Source organism: Melospiza melodia, chromosome 5 (genome assembly GCF_035770615.1).
Source record: "Melospiza melodia melodia isolate bMelMel2 chromosome 5, bMelMel2.pri, whole genome shotgun sequence".
NCBI lineage: Eukaryota > Metazoa > Chordata > Aves > Passeriformes > Passerellidae > Melospiza > Melospiza melodia.
In genome coordinates, this window is record NC_086198.1 from 68,687,460 (window position 1) to 68,707,414 (window position 19,955).

The window sequence follows — 19,955 nt, forward strand, 5'->3', positions numbered from 1 at the left end:
CTGAGGATACAGCAGTGAAAATAAAAATTAGGACCTCACATAGAAATCAAGTTCCTCTGAAGACTTCACTTTTACAAACACTTTTTTGTGTGTTTAGCAGAAGTGAAAAAGCACATGTATACTAGTGCTGTTGAACACTTTATATTTGGAAAAACTGATCAGTGATCTAAAGTTCCTGTAAGGAAAATGAGAATATAAGCTTTTAAAGAAGAAAAGCTATTCTCTCAATAGCAAGTGTGAATGTGTAGATGAAGAGCTGCAGGAATATGTGAGCATGTCTCCTCACCTGTGGTGTGTACACAGGTGCAGGCCTATGCTGTTAGTTCCATTTTCAGCCTGTTCTATCTATTAGTTCAAATATTATTTATAATAGTAATCTTACTGTGATTTTTCTGGTGTCTAGGCTTGTATTTCATGTTAAAAAGGAACAGAATGCTTTACTGTGGGTTTTAATGTTCTCTGCCTGCAATCCCTCTGTAATGAATAGGACTCTAATCACAGAATCATAGAGTGGCTTGTGTTGGAAGGGATCTTTAAGATCCTCTAGTTCCAAACCCCCTGTCATGAGCAGATATATTATACAGTACAGCATAAAATTTAGAGAAAGATAAAATTCTTCGGTATTGTTCAACGTTTGTGAACTCTACAGTTCACAATGTAGAAGGATGAAAATTACAACTTATTTGCATATCTGCTAGTAAAAATCAGACTAAATTCAAAACTGCTAATTTTGCATTCTTCAATTCTTTCTTCCCATGAAAACCTTTATATTAAATTAATGATATATCATAAAATTCTCTTTTTTCAAAAAGAATTTTTCTAGCAAGAAAAGACAAGAATGAGTAATTTAATGCCATCTGAAATATATAGCATTAATATGAGATTTTAACTCAGTCCAGCTGGCTGCAGATCAAGAATACCAGGCAAAACTCAGCCACCTCTTTCCATAAAAGATCTCTTTCTTTTGTGGGTACTCCAGATCGCCTTGTCAATTGTGTGAAAATATTTCCTCTAAAATCCAAGTTTTCCTTTTCAAAGCAATTATGAACATCTTGACACAAGAGTGTCAGGAAGGAGGTGGTGCCCTGATGGCCCTAGAAGGGGAATGTTTAGAGTGGGATATTCTCTCCCCTCCTTAACCACAGAGGACTGCGCTGGCACGGGGAGGGTCTGCCCAGTCTGGAAATCAGCAGATGCTTTCAAAGGGAGAACCTCCAGGGAAGGAGGGAGTGACTCAATCCCCCTGAAGGTGATAGGAGAGAACACAAACTTAGTTTTTGAGTACCGATTTTTTTCTGTACAAAATTTTTGCCATGAAAATTAAAATAGGTTTTGCACCTATTTTAACAGTCTACACCCTTTTCAAAAGGTATCCTTTGCTTCAGCTCTAGTCAACCAAAAGAGGTATGTGGGAAAAGGGACTGCAGTGGGGACTGTGTGTGTGTGATGTAAAACAGTGGCCAGAGGGGAAAGGCAACACATTTGGAGAAATACAGGGTTTAAGACAGCAAGGAAGTGAAATACATCCAACTCCATTTTCCCATGCCTGGATAAAACAGAATGGGTATTTTAAATCCAAATTTAGGGTCATACCCTTTAATTGGTTTCTTCTGTTTGAGTTGGTTAAAGTAATTGTAATGTATTGCTAGTATGGGTATGAAATTCTTGAAACTATAAATAAAAAGGAGGGGGTAACTTCTTTCCAGAAATACTCTGATTAATGCTGGCTTCATACAGGGGTTTTTATTCATCAAGTGTTCAAAATAACAATTATAACATGTGTAGAGAATAGTAGATTCAGAAATTCCCAGGTCTTCTCACACGTTGCAACTTGGTAGTGAAAGGACATGCAAGCACTTGAAGACATAGGAGTACATAGTGGGAAACTGTAGTGTTATTCTTGTCAATAATGATATGAGATCCAAATTCACAAAAGCTAAAAAAACTGGCTAAATCTCATTTGCAGGCATGTTCTCAAAAATATTTTCATTCTATCAACATTGTTTACTGATGATAGCAACAGGACTTGTAGACTGTTTTCTTTCTTGTAAAAATATTTGGGGTTTATAATTCAGGCAATAATTCAAATAATTCAAGCATCCTTAATTCTAGGAAGAGTTACAATGTTTTCTGTTCTAAACATATGGATATATTAAAATTTAATTAGCTTCTTTATCACACCAGTGAGGATACAGATTAAAAGAAATATTGTTTTTTCCAGTTCATGACCTAAACGATTTCCTTCTTGTGTGGAGGCATGTTAAAAATAAAATCTCCAGACAAATAACATATCGAGTTTGACCTACTGTTTATATTTTTCCTGCATGCCTGAATTGCCCTATGCAAATGTCTTAAGGCAGAAATTAAGGTTGTAAGGGCTTTCTTTGATCAGACATCTTCTAATGGCCAAGTTTTGAGTTCATAATGGTTAAGGTAGGATTTCTGTATAATTCTATAAATGTAATTTATATTTTTTGCATTCTAATTTGGAAGGTACATAGCTACCAGTGGGAAATAATGTGAAAAAACTGGAAGCAAAGGAAATACTGTGTTGTCAAAAGAAAACAATTTAATTGCTAATACCTTGCTGACAATTGATCGTATCATACATCAGTAATAAAATCCCAGAATATGCACAAAAGGGAGATACAAAAAAGATAGGAAGGTTATAAAGCTCTTGGAAATTCATTGGAGACCACCAAGGCTAAAACTGTCTAAACATAAATTAATCTTATAATAATATTTGTTCTATGTGTTGTGATGAATTTCTAACTCAGGATTAGACTTTTTTATTTCATGAGTTAATTGTTTTGTGTGATGCTTAGATTTGCATATGAACAAATTGATAGTGCCCCAGCAAAGAGGTGTTTAGTAAGTTGTAAAACAGAAAATATAGTAAAAATGTTAAATTTCTTATGTTGATGTGAACATCAGCCAGAACCACGAAGTTAGGACTTCTAAACAGAATAGCTAAATTCCACAATGATAATATTATTGTTTTCTGAAAGCAGTGTTTCCCTGCAAGGCCAGCACGTTATGTCAAGCCTGGGTATCAGGCTTTGAGCAATATTTTGCCACCGCTTCATTTCAGCAGATTCTTCTCCAGCACTCTCAATTTGCTGCAGGCAAAGGAGTTTATACAATTTTGGTATGATGAATCAAACAATTTGCTAGGGGAAAATGCCAGACTTTTTTTTTTCTTTGAGTGAAATACCTCATATCTCACTATCCTGAGAAAAAAGCAAAACCAAAACCAACCACAAAACCAACAAACTTAAAACCCCCACCCAGCCACCACCACTTCCTTTGTTGTGGCGTGGCAGTGAATTTCTGTTTTTTAAGTCCAGGGTCAGTATGAGGTTGATTAGCCTTTACAGTGGTGTATTTCTAAGCAAAACCAATAGAAATAAAGACACAGTGAGGGGACTGTGCAGGAGGCTAGTTTAGTAACAGCACTGGGATCCTCTGGATGCGTGAACTGCCGACAGTCATGCTCACCATGGAGAACATGGCCCCTGTCACAAAGGAGATCATGTCTACTCTGTTAGCAGACACTCAGCTGCTCCACTGGGCTTTCTGTACGCATGCAGATTAGATGAAATAACTGTTCTGACATTTGTAGACCTCAGGTATCAATTTAACATCAGCTGAAATGAAGAACCATGCAGTAGGAACGAATCATTTGGGACATTGCATTTTCAGTTTGGAAGAAAGTGAAACTTAGCCCATTTTGGTGATTTCTGAGGTATTTTGACGTGGTATTCTCTCACCATCACTCTAAACTCAGTTCAAATTTATCAGGGGATCCTGTAAACTCAGCAGCTTTTTTAGAAACCCTTTGCATTGTACATTGTTTATAACTCTGCTATCAACTGACAGATTTGTATTTCTACTTCTCTAACATTGGGTTAAGTAACCATCACATCTATCTCCACCTAAAGACCGTGTCGACTGTGGTTTATATGACTATTTTATATATACATATCCTTTAATTCTAGCAGGAGTCATCTAATTCATTTTTTGCAATGCCTTTGAAGCAGTCTATGAAAATCCTGCTAATGGAATTCTGCAAAGAGACGTCTCTGTATAGCCTGAAAAAGAGTTTAGTGACTATAAAATAAAAGGCTAATTTGGACACATATTGCCTACTTCTTGGGCACAGTGGTACAATTGTAACATCTTTGCATCCATTTCTTGAGCAGGATTTAAAAATATTATCTCAAGTTAATGAAACTTCGTATTTTCTAAATTCAAATTATGAAAATCCATACAGGAACTAGTAAGGGTTTTAACATTCCTGAATTCTGAGGCAGGCTAGTTATTTAACTTTTGTGTTAAGTCTTTATATGAAAGGGAAAGGGAGGAACTCCTCCAGAGCATTATTTTGTCCATCTAGATGGAGATCTTGCTTTGAGTTGCACTTTTGAGGATATGCTCTGCCTCTTTTTCTACAGAGTATAGGGAAATTAACTACATAAACTAGGTGTTTATGTCATCCAGTTCTCTTTCGAGTCAGAGGATGTCTGATGCTGTGTTCACTATTACCCTGATGTGCCTCGTGTGTATCAAGAATTTCCAACCAAGACAGAAATCTCTGCAACAAATCAAAAGAACATAGTTACACAAGTGAGTTCCACACAGAAAAGAAGTTGGGGTTATCCTCAGCTGGAAAATGGCCTCTTGGAACTTGTCCCCTGTTTCCATCACAGATGAATCATCATTTGTGCTTGTACAATCAAGTTAATTAATTTGGGGTAAATATTTTAAGAAGTGTTTAGAATCCATAGCTGTTTTGAAAGTATGTGTATCCAGGTAATGATGCATTTATTCCAAAAAATTGTGTTGTTAAAAAATTTAATTGCTATAATGTATGTATATTAAAAATTAACATAAAATATTTTTTCAGAAGTACATTCCATCAATACTCAGTAAGATGGTTTTAAAAAGCATTATTAAAAAAAAAAATATTTCTGTTCATTATTTAGTGTGCTTTCCTGGTAAATAAAGAAACAGAGCTTTCATAATTTAAGGCTGTTCTTTCCAACTAGTAACATTTCACATTTAACAGTTGTATTTTCTGTTCCACAGGAAATAACAGAAGATCGGGATCGTTCACGACTGGATTCAATGGTGCTGTTAATTATGAAACTGGACCAGCTTGACCAGGATATTGAAAATGCTCTCAGTGCAGGCTCTTCCCCATCCAGCACCCCGACATACAAACGAAGGCATATACCTGTAATCAAGATTTTTTATAATTATTCTAAAATAGAATCTCTTTTTGCTTCACCTTTTTCTTTCAGTCCACATTTTTCAGCTCCTTAGTTTAGAACTAAAGCTCTTTTTGTGAAAAATTTGACTTGTTTTTTTTTTTTGTGTGTGTATGTACATGTTTTGAAGGCAATAATATTGCCATCCATTATTTCCTTTTGGCATCCTCTCATAAATTAGAGCTTCAGAACTCCCAGATAAAACAAAAGGGGATCAACAAGAGTCAGAAAATGTCTGGCTCTCTAATTATCACCTACTGTAAATGGAGAGTCAGCACAGGCTCAGGGTCACATCAGTCTTGGAACATGAGTATTTCTGTTGGGGAAGGAAAAAAGCCCTTAGTCATTCAAAGTAATATTCTGGGCAGAACTTGAATTATTTACTGTAGGGGATTTTTTATTCACTTAAAAGGATCATTCTTTGCTGAGAATAATTCAAGAGGGGATGGGACAGCTCACAAACATGACGGATGCACTCTCTTTTTTTCTGTAAAATGTTTACACATGTAACTCTGAAGAACATGAAATGGCTGATCCAAGGTACTCTTGTGCAGGCTTCTTGTTAATTTCACCCACATGTGCTGCAGCTGTTTTTCAGTTCAAGAAACCTGAGAAACACTGCCCCAAGATCTCTAGACTAGCATTTGTATCATTTTTTTGGTTAGTGATATTTTCTTTTAAATAGCAAGTTTTACCTTGGACAGCAAGGCTTCATTATTGCTAAGTAAGTGGTCTGTAGGTGAGAAAACCCAGTATATCACCGGGTTTGATCAGCTGAAAATTATATAATGTGTCATTTTTAGAAGAAATAACATAATTTCACTTTCCAAGGTTAAACATTTTCCCACTGAATATCAATGTTCTCACAGTATCTCCTTAAACACACTGATGACACAGGAAACCTGAAATACAGTGTTGGCATCTGTTCTCTATATCTCACCAATCCATGCCAGCACTTTAACTAATTTCTTACAGCAATCAAGGGAGCAGAGGCAATGTGTATGAGTAACCTTGCCTGATAATCAGAAGGTGGTGCCTGTTCCCATGCTGCAAAACAACTCTGCAGAAGGACAGCTTGCATCATACATGGAATATATGCTATCTATGGACAGTGATTTCCTAGGAATTTTTGAACCTTTGATTGTTGTGAACCAGAAGATCAAAAGATCTGTTTTTCAAGATATATTGGTATTGAGCTCAGGCTCATATTTATTTTATAGTAAGAAATCATTTGAATATGATGTAAAAACCTGGGTGATGCAGCAGAGATCATGGTTGTGCACTGTGGCAGCATAGCTCTGCTAACTAGTAACTTTTGAGAGCAGCTGTAGCCAAACTGACTGCTCCAGAGGCTGCTCCATGGCTCTGCTGGATTTCCCATTGCTTCACATTGCATGACTCACTGGCAGGAAATATCTGACTCAAATACATGGTCCTACCAAGAGTCCAGCTTTGTCCCTAATTTCTAATGCTTTTCGGAACACCATACACTCGTGTACATGGCATATAGGCATCTGTCTAAATGGCAGCTTTGGCTTGGCAGACCAGAGACTTAACTGGAACTAACAAATCAAAGGATGCTGTATCTTTTCAGATGAGGAGCAGAACCCCAGAGATGACTCTGCCCCATATTTCACCTATTCTACGAACCTGGCATAAGGAAACTGAGGCTTTGTCTGCAAGGAGTTTTCTGGGATTAAGGGTTCAGGAGATTTTTTGCATCCTGTGTAGCAGTATTCATACAGGCTGCACCCCATCTAATAATCCTGACAGTATATGGCTGGTTCTACACGAAGCCAGTGCCACAATTTATCTGCAAACAGTATAATCTCTTGCCCTCACCCTATGCAGTAAATCAAGCATGTGCTAAATTTTTACTTCCTCAACAATAAAATATACTGTATATCTTCTTTTTATTCTCAGAAAAGGAATGTAATCAGTGTCATTAAAAGTAAGGGCATTTTAACCAGAAATGGTATTTGGCTGATAAGTGTCTGGTGATTCAGGAAAACTGAGGAGCTGTACCTCTGAATTGTATAAACTGCTGGAGGGTGAAGTCATTTCATCTGCCTAATGGCTTACAGATGTTCACTAGCCTGCAGTGCTGCAGAGACAGAAGGTGGGAGCACACAGGAAATACTGAATATCAGAGAAAAATGCCAAACTTCCGCATCCTTAACTGATTTTTCTTACCTTGCATTCTACCATTTAGCTTTGATGTTAGTAGTGATTTATAATTTCAGAACAGCAACTAATGCAAATCACCACATTGAAAAATACAGCAAGCATATGTATTTAAGTGAGCTTGCCTAAATATTTTCATTATTTAGCAGAAATATGATTTTATTTCACATTTACTAAAGAGACTTGCAAAATTTTTCTACAGGACGTTGAATCTGGTTCTGAAAGTGGAGCGGATGTTGCTTCAGTAAATCAGTCACAGACTAACTTGTCTTCTAATATCCATGTTCCTGACCTAGCATCTCCCTCTTCAGTAGCTGGCTCTGGAGCTAAACCAAAGGCTGGGGTGAGTACAAAGGTTATATTTTTTTTTTAAACTTCTCTCATTATTCCAGACTGGAAGTGAAGTTAAAAAATATTATACAGTTCATTACTTGGATTGTACAACAGAATGTGTGTGACACTTAGGAAAAAAAATGAAAGTGGTCTCAAAGGGATATTTTAGTGGCAAACAATACTAGAAGTTTCACATTTAAAAATACACTATTAACAGCTGATGATTACAATAAGCTGTGTTTTTACATGAGAAAATAATTTAAGGCAGCAATGCTGTTTAGGAAGTGGTATCACTCAGAACATTTCCTAAATCTCATGAAAGGTTCTGCCAGAGAAAAATTGTGGCTGATTTAGTTGTTCAAGCCCAGTCATCCTGGTCCTCTCGAAGGTATCTACTACCCTACTGATCTGAGAAGGCCATTCTAAGGCAAAATTTGGTGAGTGGTTCCGGGTGCTTCCTTAGGACAAAGGGGAACCTCTGAACCAGCAGACGCTTTTCTGCTAGTCCCAGTGCATTCTAGGTGGTGAGGAAAGGCTGGCCTGAGAGTTCAGATATGGCAAGAAACCTCCTTCTATATTCCTTCATAGATACACAAAACTATTAGAAGCATGGTTCTTTCTTTTGCTGTTTTCTATCTTTTGAAGAATTCTTCTTCATAATGTTTCAGCCGTCAACGTGTGCAGAAATGCTCAGATGTCCTAGGAACTCCTGGTACACTGTCTGTTCCCTCTTGAACTTGCTATTTCCATGCCTCAAGAAGCACAGAAATCTAGACTTCTAAGTTTTGCGTATGCTGAAAAGTCTTAGCATAACTCCTACTCCATCTGTTCACTTATTGAAATGTTTCCAGTTACCAGACCAGCAGAAAATCTAGGATAAAATATTAAAATGAAAATGTAGCTAGCATAAATATATGTTTAGAGCAAGTCTATAAAAAGTAAAATAGAAGCCACCTGCCACTTGTATTACAATAATAGCAAGTTAACTAATGTTTTAGATTGTGGCTAACAGAAGTTCTAATAAACATTTACATTTGGGATTGTTCACTTGTACAAAAATAAATTCACTTGTAATTTATCATCAGTGCATAATTATAGCAGATAGAGAGCTCTGCACTCTGTCACTGCATACATAGCAGCAAATTCTCAAATAAGTACATATGTTATTCTGGAAGGTGATATTCCATTTTACCAGACCCTGAGAAGCACCCAGAAACTTTTTAACTTTTTAAGGTATTAAACGTCCCTTTTGAATTTCTGTGTTTCTGCTAGTATTTGGAGAACTCTTGACACCTGGCCTTGCAGAAGTGTGGATCACTTCCTGAGAGTTAGATATTATGTGTTAATTCAGCTTCAGCAAGTATTTTTGTGACTTTTTCTCTGATTAATATATCATGCTGAGCATATATGCTATTGTTATTTTATTATATAATTTTATAAATTTTTATGAGTGAAGTTAATTTTTTTCCAAACACATCTGTCTTCTAAAGTTTTGCAGTCTGCAACTCCTCCTACCCTGTAGCAATCCATGTAGTGATCTCCTCTGAAAACCCACAATGTGGTGTTCTGTCTATAAAGGGAACTTTTGGAGTTTGGGGAATTTTTTGTTTTGATTTTGTTTTTCTAGGTTTGATTTGGATTTTATTTGGGGATTGTTTTGTCAGACTAGCTATAGGAATAAAATTATTTTGCACTTGAAACTCAGTGAGCTACTTTTTAATAGGAATGGGCTGTTTCAAAGATTTTGCTCCCTTTTTGGAGTTTGTAACTGCCGATCTCTGAGGGTTCCAGATGCTTAGACTCCAAGGACAACTTCTTTTGTTGTGTTTATTAATAGTATGTAAACAAGAGTGCAAGGGTGATTAGTTATATTATGGAATGATTTGTGGTATTTTTAAACAAACTATAACAAACAGTTGACTGCATCAAAGTCAGACTGTAAAGTTAAACACCACATCATATGCAGACCTGAGTAGTGGGAATACCAAGGCAGGGCAGGGAGACATGAATCTGGATCTAGTTCCTGATAAAAAAAAATTGTAGAAGATATTAACTACACAGGATACAGTAATTTTGTGTACAGACAAACCATGTCCATTCATATTCATTCAGCTTTATATGGATTTAAACCAAACTATTTCAAACAGTGTGAAAATATGTTGGGATATCCATAAGCATAATTTGGTTTGATAGCCCTAGTGGAAATTATTCACTCCTTGGTTTATGGAAAGCAGGATATTTTAAATTTTCACAAGAAGATTTTATAAAATGTTAAACAAGAATTGCATTTAAAATACAATGTCAATTAGAATATTCTATGCCAATTATGCACAAGTTGTGTAACATTTTGTGAAGGTTCACTTTGGATAGTCAAACCCATTCTTGTCAGTGTAAATGCCTGTGTACAGTACATATCCCTATGTGTAAGCACCCACTGCATGCTCACACACACAGAGAAATCCTTACTGAACGCAGGCAACACAAGGAAAAACAGGATTCTCCACAGAACATTGTGGAAAGGCTTCTCTAGGAGTCTGCAGGGTGCAGCATGAAGGCCTTTGATATGCAGATGTACTTGGTATTTTGGGCTCATGAGAAGCACACAGCTGAATAACCTCCATCCTAAATTTAGGATGCCACTGTTATACCTCATGGTCAGGGTGAAATAGCAGCAAGTGACCAACAGGGCCTTTGAACCACAAATTGTACATGTTTGGAAAGGTGCTTATATGGACAATCCTTGCAAAAATAAGGATTCATGTGACTGAATAGATACAGTTCCTACATAATTTAGGATGGGAAACTAAGAAATGGTTTTGGCATCTTTATGTTACTTACATTTACAGAGTGAAAAAAATTCATGCTGCTATAATTAGCACATTTTTATGTTCTGTGGGTTTATTAATCAGTCTCCAAAATGAACAAAGATTTTTGTATATTAACATTGAGGATATACACTTGGCTAGCACTAATCACATGAGAGTTGAAATCAAGCTAAAAAAATAAGAAATCAACAGTCTTTTGCCCCAGTGGCCATGAGAAACACTGGAAAAAGAGTGTCTTTAGAAAGAAAGGAATGTAAATATTCTACATGCCATTGCCTTCCACAAACCGATGCTATACATTAGGACAATAAAATATTCTTAACAATAAAGACCAGAAATTATTTATTTTTAAATGTGGTTTTATTATTATAGAAACAACATGGGACTACAGTACTCAGAATGTGTTTTAATGACTAAAAGCAAGTTACCATATCCTTCTCCAATGCCCAGTTAAAAGCTAATCAGTTAAAGAAAACTTGAATCAATAATCATTGTCCTTTTTTTTTACTTCCTCTGTACAAAAAATTGGCTAAAGGACAGCAGCAACTAAGGCCTAAAAGTTGTGGCCAAAATCTTGTCCTTGAACATCTGCTCTGCAAAGCATGTTTATTTTCTGTTCAGGTGGAAAAAAAACCAGCCATGATTATTTTCTACTCCTTGTCTTGGCAGTTTTATCCCTCCTGCTTCAACAGTGTCCAAGTTAACCTTAATCACACTGTACAAAGGTAATCAGGCATCTATTATCACCAGAATAGCTGGTACCTAGGAACAGATTGTTCTTCAGATTAGCTATAATGACTCATTTAAGATGCATTCAATTCTCAAAGTGATTTAAGACATCAGTTATGCCTGCAAGTATAAAATTACCTAGTCTGGCTGAGCACTGGAATGGGCTTCAGGCATAGCTGCTGGTATCCCTGAAGCCTTGGCTGAGTTCAGGAGTCCACTTTCACAAATCTTGTTACTGGACTGGGACAAAACTTGTATTATCTAGATGGCAGATTTGCAAATTTTTAATTTTATACATTAAAATAATAAATTTATACATTAAAATAATTTACCATAATCATGTTTTTTAAAATTTGAGCCTTTTAAAGAAAGCAAACTCATTTTGTGAAAAATAATTTTGAGATTTGTAGATTAAGAAAGAGTTCAAGTTTCTTGCTACTTAACTACACTTATTTTTAATTATGAAAGAAGATAAAATTTATTGTAAGTACAAGGAAAGCTTGATTTAAAATTAAATATTAATGACAGAGAATTATCAAATTATTCCAAGGATTTGAAATGTTTACATTTCCTACTGCATTAGGCTATATTGTAAATTCAGTGAACTATGAGGTATGCAAACATACAGAATATGTCAGTGCATTTGTGCTGACAAACCTTTAGAAATGGGTTATGCAATTTGAAAAGTGGTAGATTTTGGTCTCTGAATGATACTTTTATGCTATATTTGTTTATTTATCAAAGTCCTCTTATAACTTTTCTAAATTTTCTGCCATTATAGCATTCCTTGAATTCTTATTTTACTCATTCGGGCAAATGGAATTAACTGAAAGTTAATCTGGTAAGCATCAGGGAGAAAGATCCTTACTGTGCAACATTAATTCAAATACTCTTTCTTTAAAACTTAAATATTTTATGAATACAAGATGAGAAAACTCTTCTCAATGCCTGATCAAGTTGATTAATTTAGTATTGTCTTTCATATCTATGTTTAAAAGAAAGTGGTTTAGACAACCAAGGTAAGGGAATTATGGAATTAAGTTTTCACACAATCACAATTTCATTTGAATGCTAACAACTTGTTATTTTAGCATACAAAAGGTAAAATTCCATGAAGTTACATTTGCCAATCACATATAAGAAAACAGCAGGATTATACTGTATTTGTTGTATGAACTTCTCAAAAATTTTCTTTGACTTGGTATTGTTCCCCAAAGGAATCTCTATTCTAAGTATCTCTTCCTATGATAATCCTAAGTGTACTTATTTTATCTCAAATGAAATGACAGAGCTTTTTGTTCTGTGGAGTCTTTTAAGCACTATAAATCTTAAAGGTGAGCTTTTTTTTTTGGGGGGGGGTGGTTGGGGGTTATCCTACAATTTGAAGCAACATCACTGAATCCAGTTATGACATCTTTGACAGGTGTCACCTTCGCTTTGTTCAGGGACAGTCTCTCTCTCTCTCTCTCTCCCCCTTTTTCTCTCACTGATCACTCAGGATTCAACACTGAGGTTTCTCTCAACCTCAGTATTGAAATCTGAGTGATCAGTGTAAAATCACAATGCAATGAAAGGTTTGCAATTTTATACAGGTACAGCATAGCCCAGGAAATACACATATTAGGCTATCTGCTCTCGGTTCTAAGTTCAACCCCAACAAAATATTGGTAATCTAAATAAACACCCAGCTTCTGAAGTGCTAAGCATGAGGACTTCTGAGACTTGCCAAGATGTCAAGTTGTACATTAACACTTCTGTCTCTTCTTGCAACTTGTTTATAGCAGCTATGCTTATATACTGGGTTTTTTTCTCATGTTTTCTGGCTTTTGTAGAGTTGCTGACACTCTCTTCAACACTGTCTCCATCTGGTTGGTTTTGATAATCATTTTTTATAAACTGAAGAAAAAGTTTATGACTTCTTCAGCTGTAACATCACTAATTGTGCTAGAAATGTAAAGTACATTTTTTCACTGTCTGCTGCCACCTGGTGTTTTGCTCTTTTAGATGAAGGGCACTGCACAGGGGACATCAAGCACTTGGGCATAGGCAGAATTAGGGCATTATGCCAGTTAAAAGGTTTAATGATCAAAATTAATTACCATAGTCTATTTTTAGTTTATATTTAGAAATTACATATTGCAACTTGATAACAAAATGCTTTGACTGAAGAAAAAACTGTAAGTGAAAATTTCTAAGTCACTTATTGACTTAGAAGTTGTTCACAATGCAATGTTTATATTGGAAAACTAAAGAAATATGCAGACATCAATTGGCAAGTGGGTAAAAAGGGTTTTTTTAATCTACTACACATGGATAAAATAACCTGTTTAGTTATTTGCACCTCTTTCCAGCAAAAAGATGCTTCTCATGACGACACATAGATAAGTCTCCTGGCAGTCTTGTCTCCTTCCAGTGGTTTGTGGATATGTCTAAACTGTCTCATTTAATGGAACATTACAGATGAAAATTATGAGCAAATGACGTCTTCCAAAAGCTATTTAGAACCATTAGGTTAAAGGGTTAACTTAAATGTTACGGTGATGGTAACAGTGGGTGGACATTGATGTTCCCTTGGTTTAAGACAAAGAGCCTGAAGAACTTTCAAAGCACACTGAATAGCAAATTTTAGATGGGCCTGCCTTAACATTATGTTGAGTACTTTGTTTTATCACACACATTCTGATTTTGCAGACCAGCATTGTTGAGGACAGGGATTTAGCCTCCTACATTAGACATACACCTGAGAAGAAAGAAAACAAAACATTTGCACTTGAAAATTCATCATAAACATTCTCCTCTTGTGCAAGATAGAATGTCAGGATATCAGCATTTTTTTTTGTTAAACAACTCTCATATGAAGCTGGTCAAGCCTAAATTTTTTTCAGTTTGCTGGGCTTTACTTTCCATGACTATACATTCTGAATGCCACTGCATGAAATGTTCCCATTTGTTGTCCAATTTTAATGCCTGATAAGTTTAGTTCAAGTCTGTCTTCTGTACTCCTCCATATGGATTGGGTTGAATCCCTACCAAGTTTCCCTTTTTTCCCTGAAGTTGCTTAAATGTTTTTAACTGCATGTCAGTATGAAATTTTAACTCTTTTTCAGCACCAGCCAAGAAAAGCATACATGACATTTATATCATTATTAAAAAAAAAAAACTTTGTAAAATTTCCCTGTCAGTATGTAATCTATATAGTGCATTTCTGCATTGAAGACTTTCAATTCTGAGATGGAGTATGGCGTTCTTGTTGCATGCATGTGGAAAGATGGGCAAAATTCTTAAATCATTTTCAATTAGAAGGCTGTGAGTGCAAAATTGCTGCAACTTATATAAATTGCTTCTTAATGTCAGTGGCATTCATAATTTATTTGTCTGAAAAAAACCAAAATACACTAAGCACAGAAGAGTTTTATTAATAATTTGTTGTTGTTGTTTAAATTGCTACAATGCAGAGGTGTATACATCTGTATGGAATTGCATTATTTTTAGTATCAGCCAACACTAGTAAAAATGATCACCTTAGGAAATGGTGATTGGAAAGGTGAGGTACACAGCAAGTAATCACTATTTCTTAAAAACAAGGGACAATCTTCTTCAAGGATTAATTCTGTGAACATCACTGATATTTTGGAATTTAAAAGTAAAATGATCTCAAAACGTGCTTAAGAATTTTTCTGGGAAAATGTTTATAACTCATCAAAACAACTGATGGTGCACATTATCATCAGTTATCAGTTTGTCATTAGGATTTCCATGGTTTTTTTCACATCTTCTAGTCTACTGGACGTCTAATGAGTGGAAAGTAGCCTACATGGATCCAAAACAGCCACAGACATGTTCTGAACCACACTGACAGCTGTACCTGGAAGCCCTTACTGGGCTATTTCTTTTACATGGAAGCTGTTCTCTTGCACTGAGTTTTATCTCAACATAAGTTCTCCTAGTGACACATGCCTTCTCTCTTTCATGCCTGATAGAGCCTTTCACAGCAAGTAATAAATGCCAAACATTTCTAGGAAGCTGTTGAAAAGAAGGAATCTGAAATTTCCTGTTAAAATTGTACTGAGATATATTGCATCAGTTATTACATCTCTACATCTTGCTTTTTTTAGAATTCTACCTCTTTGAAAGGAAACAATTGGAGGATGTGATGGGGGATTAAGCATATCACATGCAGACTAGCATAACGATTTTAATGATGTAATTCCTTGAAACACCATTGAAGATCCATGCCGAAATGAGGAAAAAAACTGTTCTGTGTGAAAGCCTTTCATAAACACCACAGAAAAGGAAGTATGTATACATTTGTGACTATTTCCATCCTATTCAGTGATAACTCAAGATACCTTCAAAATCACCTGGAGTAGGCTTTCAGAAAGGGTCAGTAGGTCCCCTTGCTGGACAGTATGAAGGGATGGAAAGCAAGAGAACTTGGAGACTTGTTGCGGAAGCTAGGTTACAAATTTAGTGAGAACTGGGGATAAAGGGCTTTAAAGCCATGAAAAAAAACATGAATCTTTTGCCAACAGACCAATAGGTGACGGCTGCAACTTTATGCAGCCCAAGAATGTTGGACAGGACTTTCAGCTGAGACAAACTGTTGTTGGATGCTGAATTTTTTTATTACCTCATAATTTGCCAAGGACGCCTTTAGTTTTAATTTTGGGTTGTTCTATGAAGAAATCCATTGTATCTCTATCAGACTCTGAGAGTACTTATCCCACCTCCAAGGACTTAGATCACTGGGAGAGAAAGTAGTCAAACTAAACAGCATGGATTTAAGACTGTCTTGTGATTGAGAGCCTTTACCTTATCACTCAGCAATTCAGAACAGAAAAAACAGAATGTTTTGAAGACGGGAAAAAATAGTGTCATTTCAGGAGCTGATTTGTAAGATAATGCTTAGGTTCAGTGGTGCAGTTGTTTCTGTTTCCTCCTTTATGTGATTCGAGGAAGGAGTTCAAACCACCCAACTGTCCCATGCAAGTACTGCTATGTAAAGCAGGTGAGATACACAATGACAACAGGCAATCATATCTGAGCTGCCAAAAAATTACTGAGAAACCTACTGCTTTGTGTATCTGGTGTGTTAACTATAGTCACTAACAGTTAACTCCAAAGTGTTACCTATTAGTGACCATTTAAACTAATATTAAAAAAGTTGTCATGATAAGATAGGAATTGTTCTATTTATTATAAAGTAGTGTTACTGTAAAACTCTTTTTAAGTAATCCTCTATTATTCATATCCAAAAGTTTGGTGCTTGATGGGATTTTGGCCTATATTGAGATATTATGAAATTTAAATCCCTTTTGTCATAGTAGTATATATAAAAACAGGAAAGATCAGAATTATTTTAAAATTATTATTTACTTTAACTTAACTATGCTCCTGAATCATTAAAGTGTATTTTTTCCTGTTTCTTCCTTTTGTTTTTTTTTTTTCCTTTTTCCTCTTTTGGTTTCTTCTTTCTTCTTTCTTTCTTCTTCCTTCATCCTTTATTCTCTTTCTTCTTTTTTTTTTTTTTCATTTTCTCCAGTATTCCTTTTATTTTCTTTGCATTTTCCACCTTTCTGACTTTTACTCTGGCTCTGCATCTTGCATAAAGTCAGTAGAGTTACTTTCACCAAATTGTACCAGCCCTGCTCCAAAGTACAGTTTGCCTCCTGCATATTCCATGGCTGTCTTTCACCAGATCACTCCCAATAAGATCACTGGAATGGCTGTGGAATGAGCAGCCACAATCTTGCTTATTTCTATAAGCATCTGAATTTCTTCTCCTCTAATATACAGCTGGACAACCAGTCTACCTGTGAATTGAACCGGGTAGAATATTGGCACTTAGTGCAAAGATGGGTATTTGATGTTTTCCCAGCCATGGACTGAGGACCAGTGCCCCTGGGGGACAAGGACACCACTAATAATTGTTTACACTGTCAGTCTTGCTGGTATTGAATTCAGACTCCATAAATTCACGTCTCTGCTTGCAGTTGTGGTTATTTTAAGTGTGATTTGGGGGGGAGGAGAGGGGGAGGGGAATAATGTGTATTTAGTTGAAGGGAGAATATGCAAAACCTCAAGAAAGGAAAGCTGTATTAAAGGGGAAAGAAACAATGTAATATGTAAATATGTCTTTTGTGAGAATTTCCTGTGTTTTATCCAAGAAAGAATTTCAGGCTTGAGTCCAAGACAAATAAAGGACCACAGAACGAGGGAATGAAGACAGAATTTGAGTAAGAAAAACAGTGACAACTGTTTAATCTTTCTGCCAGTAGATGGAGAGCACAGGAAAGTAGAAGCACTCACATAAAGAAAGAAGGAAAAAACCTTGCATCAGCTTCTTTAAGGGAATGATAGATGAGAGAAGAAAAAAGCAAGAAGCAGGGTGGGGGGAGGGAATAGACTCTAAACCAGGAGGAAACTGGGGGTAAAAAAAAAGGTTTCTGAAAAGTAAAGAGGAAATGACAATTCCTAAAGTGTCAGCTTAGCTTGGTCAATCAGTTTGTTGGTGAATAAATAATTATCTTCTTTTATGTCTTGTACCCTGTATTCTTTACTTCTGGAAAATGGTTTGAAAACGTAGCATGAATAGTTTGCATTACTGAAATGGAATAAATCCCTGTCTGCCTTTTCAAGTACTTTTCCAGACACAGACATGCTGTGAGTGACATCATGGAAAACCTTTTCTTTTTGCCCTTTACATATACCTCTCTTATAAGGAATTTTCTTCCTCCTGAGCTCTCCTTCTTCCTGTCTCTCTCTCACTCTCTCTTCCATGTCTCACTTCTTGCTTGCTTGCTTACTTTCCCTTTTCCTTTTCTTGTCTTTCCTTTTTTCTTTTTTTTTCTTTTTTTTTTTTTTTCCTTTTTTTTTTTTTTTTTTTTTTGGACTTCAAAGCCAGGGTAGAAGCAAGGAATTTGGTTAGCTGTTTAATAGTTGAAAGAGTGTGGTTTGGGGTTTTTTAATGCATAAAATTCCTCTCAGTGAGACATGCCACACATTCTGATCTCTCCCCTTCAGGCAGTTACACACTATTAAATATGGGGTTGGAAATGACACGCGTCTGGAAATACAGAAATGAAACAACCTTCCACTTTCTGCAGTGCACTGTTCAATGAAGGTGTTGTAAATTGTTAATTGAATGGCATGGGCTTCTAGTTAGTGGGGCTTTCTATAAATAGAAACTGTACATTCCAGTGTGTTGCCACTTTTTTATTTTCTTCAGACTAACTGAAGAACCTTTCTATGTTACACAGAGATTAGCAAAGGTGTTTTTTTCTCTTTTGTAAAATACATAGTTTGTGCTCTGAAAGTTTGTTCTATTTACCTTCTCTAACCAAACTGTCTTTATGACATTTTTGTACTATCCCTGTTTTAAAACAGAAGTAAAATCCAGGCAACCTGTAATGGTACCTGATACTCCCTCTATCCTACCACCCAATAAATGGTGAAATATGATTACTGTATTTTAAATAATACTCCACATATTACATAGAAAATAATAGCAAAGTATTGCCATGAAGAATACAGAAAGGCAAGCAAGGTACTGCTTGAGATGGAAAGATATGAGATCCTTTGACCTCCCAAAGTTATGAAGGTCAAAGGATCTCATATCTTTCCAATATGGATTCCCACTCTGAGAAGACAGAATGGCACTGGATAATAAGCTTCCCAGCTTATTCTTCCACAGTAGTTTGATAGGTGACAAAAAACTGCACATGGGAGACATCTAGTAAGGAATTATAGGCCATTGAGTCTGAAGACTGCAATGAAGTAGGGTTTAATTTCATTGAAGGGAGTGGAGTAGATGATTGCATTAATCACTCAGTAGTGTGTGATCCTGCAGAATGCACTTTCTTTACAAAGCCATCACTCTTAGTCCAGCATATTTTAACTGCAGTGCTACAGCCCCAGAGTGTGAACACAGCTTACTAGTATCAATGTGTAAATGCAAGATTATGTGAGATTAAATATACTGTACCCTTGAAATGTGATGAGTTTCAAAACACCTCAAAAGATTGACTGAGATAGGTGTCCTTGGAAGACTGATTGAACTTTCATATAGCAAAATTTTAAATTTAAAATATTTATTATTTAAAATTCTGAATTTTCCACTATTAAATTCAACAATTCAGTATCTGATTGGAGAATCCACGGGGTGATAGTTTTAAGGCAGATAGAAAAAAACATGACAGAAAGTGATAGAGCCAATTTCATATCAAGCTTTCAAACCATTAAAACAGAACCGTGTTGGCTCATTGTAGAGATTTGTTACACAGTCACATGTAATTTGTCTAATTCTTCTTTTGCTGCTTTGCCAATACAAAAGCAATTCAAGAAAGATCTAGTTTTTCTGTTGCCAGCACTGAGTGATATTTCAACATACTTAGGGTTTTCAGGGTTTTTTAAAACCTCTATTCTTAGGAAAGGAAAAAAAACTCCTTAGCAGATTTCTCACGTAGTTTAATACACCCTGTAGATAATGTATTGGAATACAGAAATTACTGAGAAAAAAATCGGAACATTTGGATTCTATATGAGGAAAAGGTAGACTTTTTTTTTTCCCTAATTCAAAGAATGTATCTACCTAGAAGCCATTCTGCACTTCAGG

At 35.8% G+C, this 19,955-nt stretch overlaps 1 protein-coding gene across 5 annotated transcripts in view; it reads left to right on the plus strand.

Moving 5' to 3' along the window:
• The window catches only part of DLC1 (DLC1 Rho GTPase activating protein), a 245,931-nt gene that overhangs the window by 80,975 nt on the left and 145,001 nt on the right, over positions 1-19,955 (plus strand). For all 5 annotated transcript variants that reach the window (XM_063157210.1, XM_063157212.1, XM_063157211.1 and 2 more), the window contains exons 3-4: positions 5,089-5,238; positions 7,657-7,797. In XM_063157210.1, the coding sequence (XP_063013280.1) occupies positions 5,089-5,238; positions 7,657-7,797 (291 nt within the window). The remainder of the gene's footprint in view (positions 1-5,088; positions 5,239-7,656; positions 7,798-19,955) is intronic.